The sequence below is a fragment of the Trematomus bernacchii genome, unplaced genomic scaffold (genome assembly GCF_902827165.1).
Source record: "Trematomus bernacchii unplaced genomic scaffold, fTreBer1.1, whole genome shotgun sequence".
Classification (NCBI taxonomy): domain Eukaryota; kingdom Metazoa; phylum Chordata; class Actinopteri; order Perciformes; family Nototheniidae; genus Trematomus; species Trematomus bernacchii.
The window spans coordinates 860,348-870,508 of NW_022987723.1; the positions used below are offsets into that span (position 1 = coordinate 860,348).

Here is a 10,161-nt window from a genome sequence, read left to right on the forward strand (position 1 = left end):
GAGAACACAACTAAGTAAACAAAAGACGAAAAGCAGTCACTATATTGTGCACATTTGGGACAGTAAGAAAGGTGCACTACTTATTAATGCAAGAGCAGCATGGTGCTTTGGTTTTCTTACCATTCAATAGCAGTTTAGAATCAAGAAGCGCATGCTGCAGCGTGATAAAATAAAAGATTTTAAATTGGATACGGCCATATCCAGAGAAGGAGCACATGAGTATACAATAGTGTCATCAGCATACATATGATAGGTAGAAAATTGCATCTGATTACAAATATTGTTTACATATAATAAAAAGAGCAAGGGCCCCAAAACAGAGCCCTGTGGAACTCCCTTCTCCAAGGTGACAGGGTCAGAGACAGTACTACCCAACCTGACGCATTGAGTACGGTCGGTTAGATAACTCTGAAACCAGCAAATGGCGTTATGACCGAAACGAGACACCAACATAACATTAGACAGAAGATGGAAAACCTTCTCAGATAAGATGGAAAGAACCAACACCGGGGGGTGATTTTGGTGACAGTACAACTATCTTGGACAAAGTTATAGGGGGGGTGCCAAATCCGGCAGCACCAACACCTGGTCTGCCACATGTGGAAGCCCCTCTTTAGTTTACTCTGAGCCCAGAGTAAAATGCTTTAGTGTGCACAAACTAGAGGGGGTCAGCAAACACCAGTGTGATTTTGGTGGGAGTACGACCACCCTTGACAAAGTTATAGTGGGGGTGCCAAACCAGGCAGCTGCACCACCCTCTACACTCTAAGTGATGATGTCACGCACTCTAGCCCTGAAGAGTCCATCCCATAGACAACCATTATATAATCTAAAACGGCCTGAACATTTACCAACACTTAAACGTTGATGAGTGAGAAACTCTAAAAGATATCAAAAAGCTGAATACAAATGTAATAGCTGAATGTTTTGTGACCGTTTCAAAGTTGGAATGAAGTCTGTAGCTGAAAGTATTCTGAAGGAGCAGCATTTAAACACGGTGTAGGTAAAAGAGGATTTGAAGGATACTCCCATTGGGTTACATTGTACAAATAAAAGTTTAAAAAGCGGTATATTTTAAAAAGTATAAATGTCAAAAACAAGAAAAGTCATAGCACACATGTCCTGAAGGAGCTGAACATTTTAATATGTGAATGGTCTCTGTAGCTGAAAGTATGCTGAAGTAGTTAGACGGTGAAATCTGGTTGAAATAATCAATCAATCAACAACTTTATTAATCCCCCAAGGGGCAATTGGTTGTGAGCAGCTTGTGTCATGTACACAGGCAGGAACTACAGGAAGAAAGCACAATAATAAGATGTGGAAGAATAAAGATTTGAAGAACAATAGTTGAACAGCATTCACACTAATAAGTATGTCGAATAGTAGACTGTGTGTGGCTTCGCCAGTCACACAGAGTTACATTATTGCACATCATGTGAACAACACCTTGTTCTTTTTCCTTTCTTAATTCTGTGAGCCATGTTCATGCTCAACTCTGACTGCATTTTACACATGTTTGCTCACATGTCTGCACAGCCCTCCACTTTAAATATAATTCACTAGTTTGCCATATATTGTCACATATTAATTGTCGTAAGTGTTTTAGTTTTTTAGCTTTTAAGGTCTTTTACATTTAAATTTGGTGTAAATACTTATTTTTTTTCCTTTATATTTTGTACCTACTATGGCAACTTCTTTTCTTAGATTGTTTGTGTTCGTACCACCAGACACCAAAGCTAATTCCTTGTATGTGTCAAAGTATCTGGTAATAAACTTGATTCTGATTGTGATGTACGTCTGCTAGTCCTAAAGCCTCTGCTTTGCACTGGTGGTCTCAGGGGGGGTCAGGGGTCAAATCATGTTCAAACTCAACGTCTCTTGGATGTTCCTGCTGTTTTTGGTTTCAATAATGGAACAAAAAAACATTTCAGGAAACTTCAATGAAACTGGTTGTTAGAAAACCTGAAGTTTTTAACTAAGATGTGAATTTGAGGTTAACTAATGGATAAGTTCATTGATTGATGTGAATAAGAGGGTTTTAATCAGCCACCGTTTAACATTTTAAAGACCTCATTAGATTGATCTTTGTCATTTTTAACCAGGATCTTTATAATAATGATGAAATAATAACTCCAGAGAGGCCAGAGATGCTCCTGCTGTGAAGCACACCGAGTGGAGACATGTGGGGAAAAGATAAAGAGCGTTTGTTGTTTTAATTCGGGGAAGCAGAGATCACAATAAGGTTTGTGTATAATGCTGCTTTTACATATAATGTGTTTTGGACTGGGTTTAATCTCATTAATCCATTAACATATGTATATTTAAGAATAAGAAGTGAATAGTGCTGGGTGGGTTCCTGTCAGCTCTGAGTTCAGTGGGCTGTGTCAGTCTCTTCCTCTTCAGCAGCTGCAGGTGGTTCCTGCTGTAACAGCTCAGAGTCTCTGCAGTCTGACTGAGGGAGGTTTTTGTACGACTACAAATCACTGTGTGAACTGCAAAGCACTGTTTATGACGTGGAAACTCTGACAGTAATAAACTGCTGCATCTTCAGCCTTCAGTCCAGTGATGGTCATAGAGAAGTCAGAGCCGCTTCCACTGCCACTAAACCGAGGTTCTGTTCCTGATTCAAGTGTGCTCACTAGTTTTATCAGGAGCTTTGGAGGCTGTCCAGATTTCTGTTGATACCAGAACATATATTGACCATTGCCATCTGCGTAAACATCTGTGCTGGTTTTACAGGAGAGAGTGACGGTGGATCCTGGAGCAGACGTCTCGACTGCAGGCTGAGTCACAGTCACCTGACCGCTGCATCCTGCACACAAAAACAGATCATTGATTTCTCAGCAGAAAGAAAGGAGAGGAAAGGCAGCACATGATGTTTGAAATGTTGCTGAGTGAATGAACCTGTGAAACAGCAGCAGGCCAGCGTCCAGATGAGGATGGTGATGAGAGTCATGGTGCTTTCTGCTGACTGACAGATGTGAGTCCTGCAGTGTTGAACTCACAGGACTATAAACCTTCTCACTGGAGGATCAGCTGACCATGCAAAGCCTCCTCTCTATGGAAATGATTTCTCTGCTCTCAGCACACTGAAGGCAACGTGGGACACGAAACCAGGAGGAAAGCTGTCTGGATTTACACCGTCTATCATCTGAATGGAAGAACATATTTATATCAGGAGTGGAGATGAGGATTTGAGTTTGTGTCCACTGTGGTTGGTATGATATGTCTGTTTGTCTGACATTAACATACATACAGAGATTCACTGTAGATAAATAACATGTTTCAGTTCTGTTTCAAATACATTTGTTAATAACTATTATTTAAAAGCCTCATGTTCATTTAACCATGTAGAAACTAATATAAAACTGACAAAGTTAGTTGTGTAGAAGACTGTAATGGTTTCTCTGCCAGGTGTAGAAAAGTGATGAAAAATGACATAAATCATATTAATTCTTCCAGATATGTAATCCATATCTTTAGAAAAGCTTTGTTAATTTGAAACCTGTATATTTGTCTCTGTTATCAGTGAGATCAGGGAGCTTTCTCAGTGGATACATGCTTGTTGACAGTGCAGGAGGTTTTTGTACGGCCACTTAATGAGTTTGTATCACTGTGGTACACTTTTGGTCGAGGAACCAAACTCAACGTTGACTGTAAGTACCAGAGATTTGTATTTTATACAACTTATAGCAAATATATAACTTTCATTAATTATTAAATGAGACTCAACTTAAAAAAATGTTAGATTCCATTTTTATATTTGTATTAAGCTCCTCTTGTAATCTGAAAGGAACCTTTGCAGACTTCTATATTAATTGTTAGTTTCTTACAAATACATTTCTTAAAGCAAATAACTTGTATATTTTCTATATTATATTTTATTATCATAACAACTTTATATTCAATATTTTTATTTATTAAGATTTGTTAAAGCGTGACGTCTCCGCCACATTCAGTTTTACATTTGTAGTTCACAATATTGTATTTATTTACATTATTTATCTATTGTCTATTAAAATATGAACTATTTTGTTGAATTCAAGTTAAATATGGATTCATTTGAAACGTGTGATTGTATCAGTGAATGCAGCTTGTCGTCGTGTTCACGGTTCATTGATTTGACATGCAGTGAAAAGGAAGTGAAAGAGACAGATGATAAATGTTTGAACTGTTTTCACTTGAGACGTTCAGCTCTGTCAGTTTAAAGAACATCATCACACATATGAAGATATTCAATCATTATTATCAATGAATCTTTAGCTTGCTCACTTTACACAAAGTCAGTCATTCACACTTGAATCATGTGGGGGTCTGATCCTGAGTGATTTATGAGAGTAACAGCAGCACAACTTATTCTGTTTTATTTGATGAAATATAAGGATTCAAGGATTCAAGGCTTTTATTGTCATGTGTACATAGCTACAGTGCAGATATGTGAATGAACATCTTAGGTCACAGGCTCCTCCCACAGAGCTACAGTGCAGATATGTGAGTGAACATCTTAGGTCACAGGCTCCTCCCACAGAGCTACAGTGCAGATATGTTAGTGAACATCTTAGGTCACAGGCTCCTCCCACAGAGCAGCACAATAACACAGATACAATAGTGCAAGGAGAGTCTATATACAAGTAATTGGAATATAATATATTAGATACATAATGTGTAAGTTGCAAACAGATGAATGTTATGGATGTTCTTTTAAAAGAAAACACAAGTTTATTACTTTCCTCATCATCATCATCATCATCAGCTTTATTGAAGAGACTCAAGGTCCATTTTTAAAAGACGTACAACACTCAAATGTAAATTAGAAAAGGCAGTGATACCAATGTTTCCACAGAGGTGACTGGTATCGTAAAGTACTGACACAAGGATTTGACAGCAGCAAAATGACAACATCAAAAAAGGACCTTATAATCCAGTTTTCACTCTAATGTCTTCCTTTGCCTCCCCCCCCTCCCTCCCCGCTCCAGTGGGTGTGCAGCAGCCCACCCTGAGCGTCCTCCCCCCCTCCAGAGAGGAGCTGCAGCAGGGCAGTGCCACCGTGGTGTGTCTGGCCAGCGGGGGCTTCCCCTCCGCCTGGAGGCTGGGCTGGAAGCTGGGGGGCAGCAGCAGCTCCTCAGGGGGGTCCCACAGCCCGGAGGTCCTGGGGAGCGACGGCCGCTACAGCTGGAGCAGCACCCTGAGCCTCTCTGCAGAGAGCTGGAGGGGGGCGGGCTCAGTGAGCTGTGAGGCCAGTCTGAGTGGACAGAGCCCTGTCACTCAAAGCCTGGACCCTGCCCGCTGCTCGGAGTAGAGCATCACTTCCTGTCTGGAGAGGAAGCAGCTTCTTTGGTAGAGATCTTCATGAAGACACACATCTCCTCTGCTCACATGTTGCTGCTGTCTCTGTTCAGTTGTTAGTGCTGCTCTCTAATCCTCACTTCCTGCATATTCTCCTGTTTGTTCATCAGCTCACAATTCAACTGGATTTCATTTGTTTCACTCCAACAGAAACTCATCATTCATCTCAAATGTGGCGTGAGCTTTAAACCATCATTAAATAAAAATGCTGATTAAAATGAGACAGTGTCTTTGTATTTCTTTCATTCATGTTCATTGTGAGAAAGATGTATTAATACCTTCAGTATGAAACCTTGTATTATATTAATATCATTTATAATGACTGTGGGACAGTTTTTTTAATTTTTTGTAATTATTTTATTCTACTAAATTCATACAAAAAAAAGAATTATAATTCATACACACAAAGATAAACAAAATTAGTAGAAGCGGGAGGGCTGAAGCATAGCTTATGGGAAGTAGCCCTCCTGTGAATCATCCTAATATAACATTGGCATTATTGCGTCAAAAACGTATAGAAATGAAGGAGTACAAAGAAATAAAGAAAACTAAAGAAAACTGGAGAAAAAAATAAGTAAAAGTTAGGGTAAGAAAAAAATAAATGCATATATATATATAAGTAAAACTATAGGGTCATTTTCTGCACATGTCAATAGCAGTTTCAACTTCCATTTTTTTAAATGAAAATACTATGTATAAATATATACATATGTACACTTGTACTTGGCAAATGAATAATGATAATAATAATATATGCAGATAAACATTATGAACACTTATTTTCAAGTGACTATTTTTACATTCATATGTTCACACATACACAAAATATACACATGTTCAAGTGTATAAGTACACAAATGCACACATATACACCAATACAAATATTGCAAGACAATTTCCAGGGCTGAAATAATAATTCAACCCCATAACGATATGAATAAAAATGTAAAGTAATGTTGACCATATTAAATAAATAAACAAACTGAGAAGGTATTAGTTAAAAAAATAATAATAATAAAATGAAAAAAATGGATTCCGGGAATACCCAATATTTGTTAGCTGGAGTAATCTGCTAATAGAATTTTTTTTTAATTTAGTTTTGAATTGTTGATGACAAGTGATACTTGAAAGGTCTGGGTGAAGTCCATTGCACGTTCTAACTCCGTTTATGGATCAGCTGTGTGATTTGATGGTTGTTCTACAGGGCTTGCTACACAACCAGTTAGGATGCCTAGCTGGGTATTTCCTGACTGTGGTTTGGAACTGCTTTTGAATGTTAGTAGGCATTTTGTTATGGAAAATGTTGTGCATAATCAGTACTGTGTTAAGCTTTACTATGTCAACACATTTTAATAGATTGAGTTTTTTAAATACTCAATCTATTAAAATACACAGTGGAGTGTAAACAACAACATTGTGTGTTTACAGTACTTCAAATTATTTATGTTTGGACTGCGGTTATATAATTAATTGTTTTGTACAGCCATTCATAAAGTTACTGTTAAATATATGTTGATATCAGTGGCTATAGTTCAACAAGAATCTAATTTTCCCAGCTCACTCATAAAGAGACTGAATTGAATGACAATAATATAGTTTAAACAGGGTATTGAAGAGTGTCTGTGAGTGTGTTTCAGCTTTATTTGGATTCATGGTGGTTCTGCTTGATGACTCTTGTGTTCACTGGACCAGTTTCCCTCCTCTCAGTCTCTTCCCCTCTGCAGCTGCAGCAGGACGCTTTACTTCAGACTGAAGGAGCTTTTTGTACGGCTCTAAATCACTGTGTGAATGCTCCACCATGATTACCCAGACAATAGTAATCTCCTGCATCACCATCCTTAACGTTACTGATGGTTAAAGTGTACTGAGTACCAGTTCTAGTACCACTGAATCTAGGCTCAGTTCCAGAGAACCTAGTTGATGATGAGTATATAAGAAGTTTAGGAGCCTGTCCAGGTTTCTGAAGATACCAACTGAGATCAGCACCAATATCTGAGCTCCCTGTAGCGCTGATGGTCACAGTCCCTCCAGGACTAACAGACTTGGATGTGTCAGTCTGAGTCAGGAAATTGTTGGCAGAAGACTCTGAAATGAGAAGTGAAATGTTAAATAACCAACAACATGGAGCAGCAGTTTAAATTATAATAGAAAGAGTTATAGACAAAGCACATTGGATGCAAACATGAAAAGGAAAGACACACATTGTACCACACATACATTACTCCTATCATTTCAGATGATACATTTTCAAAGTCTCTCACCCTGACACAGAAAGCCCAACATGACAAGCAGAGTTACTGACAACATGATCTCCAGTTTTCAGGATGAGTGCAGGAACACGGTTCAGACTCTACGTGACACAAGACCTTAAAACTGTGAGGAGCAGTGAAGCATTACAATCATGCAAATGACCTTTCACACGTCAAGCAGACACCTGTCCTTGTGAAACCAAAATGCAGTTGAGGTGAGTTTTAGTTACGGTTTAACATCTCTTGAACATCATTTGGTCATTCAGAGTCACTCTTAAATGTGAGGGTAATGCTCTTCTAGGTACGTTCTTTTCTTTGCAAACATCTCTCCTTGTTTCCACTTCTTTCTTAAGTATCTCATGAACAGTTTAACAGTTCCCCCGCTGGCAAATCCATCTACATTGAACACAATATCCACTGAGTGTTTGATTCACTAGGATGTCCCTTCTTGTTATCAAATCCACTGAATAGAGACACAGCATGCCATGCAACAGAGAGACATCTAATATCTAACAGGTCTGTCAAGACTGGTTGATTTTAACTCAATGAGGGGGCCACATAGAGAAACACATACAAGGGGCTGGGCCACTCACTAGAGGTGAGGTATTTTGCCTCATAAATTAAGTTATAAGTTAGCAAAGTCAACCAAATGTAGGTAAATCATGCTTGTTACCTGAATATGATTTAAGAAAAAAAGCGCACAGCTCTCCATAGGGTTTCATTTATTTTGTTATAACAAGTGTTGGCAGCTCATCCCTTAAAACAGAAGCCTCAGATTGCTTAAGATAAGGGGAAATATGAAGTATATATTTCAAGCTTGTTATGCAAATAAGTTATTGGGCTTTTTTTATCAAGTAAGATTTGTTAGAAAATGTTTTCAACTTAAATGTATTTGAAAAGTGGGCTTATTACCACATGAATACTAATGTGTAATATATGTCAACATCTATATTTAAGAAGTATAATATAGGACAAGCTGAAGTTTCAGGTGTGGGCCATATTCCATTATACTTTTAGAATTGGCTTAGGGTCAATAAAAAATGTACAAGACACCCCTGATCTATGCATTTAATTGTATTGCCTGGTTAATAAATGTGCAACACAGTACTAGTCACATAGTGTCACACTGTAGATCCTGTTTTACATTCATCTCTCATCAGAGATGGCCTTTTGTTCTTAGTGACTATGTATATAATTGAACATCTGGATTAGGAAAGGGGAACATTTGAGTTTCACTTCCCCTCTGACTGGGGCTCATGTAGTTTCTGTACGTTTGTGCCGGTGGTGCGTATCAGAACCTCAGGTCAGGTCACAGCTCAGCACTCTGTACGCTGTTTCATACGAGGGAGGTTCTTGCATGACTATATGAGGCCCACATTAGCTCCCATACAGCAGTCACTTCATGCATCTTCAGCTCAACTTCAGAGTGAATTTATTTCAAATCCACTACAGCCCAGAGACAGAGAAATAAAACATAGCTACTGAATGCAAACTATTTTATATGAAGAACAGTTTGAACATTAAACTAAACTAACCCGATGTATGTAAAGGCTGGTTAATGCACTCTCTGTAGACTCAAATCAGTATCTCACCCTGGATGTAGACTACCAGTACCAGCAGTAAAAACAGCAATAACCTTATTTAAAAACTGGATAATTGTGCATCAAGCCCAACAAATCTTCTCTGCACTGTAAAAGATGCTGCTCCAAAATCAAGTAAAATAATATTGAAAACAAGTTGTTTTCACTTGTAATAAGTAAAACAATCTGCAAATAGAACAAGTGAACATTTGCTTGGCTAGATTTATTGGAATAAGACGGGATTTTTAGATAAAGGAGATCTTGTGATTAGCTGGTAAAACTTATTTTGAACTATATCTTACCAGGATCAGTAAATGTTGTGTTACAATATAAGCCTGAAATGCTCAAAGGTTTTCAGTTGTCTGATGTTAGTTGTTGATTTTCCAATAAGAATGAGTTTTTTTTTTTAAATCAAGTCAAATGTATTTGTTAAAACAAGATGAACGATCTTTTACAAAAACCACAACAGCTTAAAACACTTGTTTCATTTGAGAAACAAAATAAGATGTTTTCAAGAGTCTTGAAGATGCATTGTCTAAAAACAAGAGCCTATTTCTCACTGCATTGTTACCTCTTCAGTTATTAGGTCTTATATCGAGTGTAAAGTCATATTCTGAAGATTTTGAGTTTTTATAGTGTGAGAGTTGTCTGTGTTACATCTGCATAAAAAACAACAATGCTGCCCTCTTGTGTCAACATAGGAGAATGTAGAGACATTTGAATTTTTCACATCATGCACAGAATCTGAGATACAGAGACATAAAAGTCCCTTCTTTATCGGAGCAAAGTTCTCTTGAGTCTTTATCGCTTTGCAGTCGCCCTGTATAACAATCTAGAGTCTTTCTGGGTCTCTTTGTAGTTGTTTTGCCTCTTTATGAAGTAATTTAGCACTTCTTTGTGGCGTCATGCCTCTTTCTCATCATTTTGCATTTCTTTGTGGACTTGTTGCGTCTATTTTCTCCTTTCTCTCTTTTGTGATTTTGTCT

The 10,161-nt window shown here is 38.0% G+C and overlaps 2 gene segments (V, D, J or C); one reads left to right on the plus strand and one right to left on the minus strand.

The window, feature by feature from the left end:
• Positions 1–2,194: 2,194 nt before the first annotated feature.
• Positions 2,195–3,456, minus strand: LOC117493777. The segment is given in 2 exon segments: positions 2,195–2,812; positions 2,905–3,456. Coding segments are annotated over 2 exon segments (384 nt in total).
• On the plus strand, positions 3,399–5,569 carry LOC117493826. The segment is given in 3 exon segments: positions 3,399–3,414; positions 3,534–3,656; positions 4,977–5,569. Coding segments are annotated over 3 exon segments (462 nt in total).
• Positions 5,570–10,161: the final 4,592 nt, after the last annotated feature.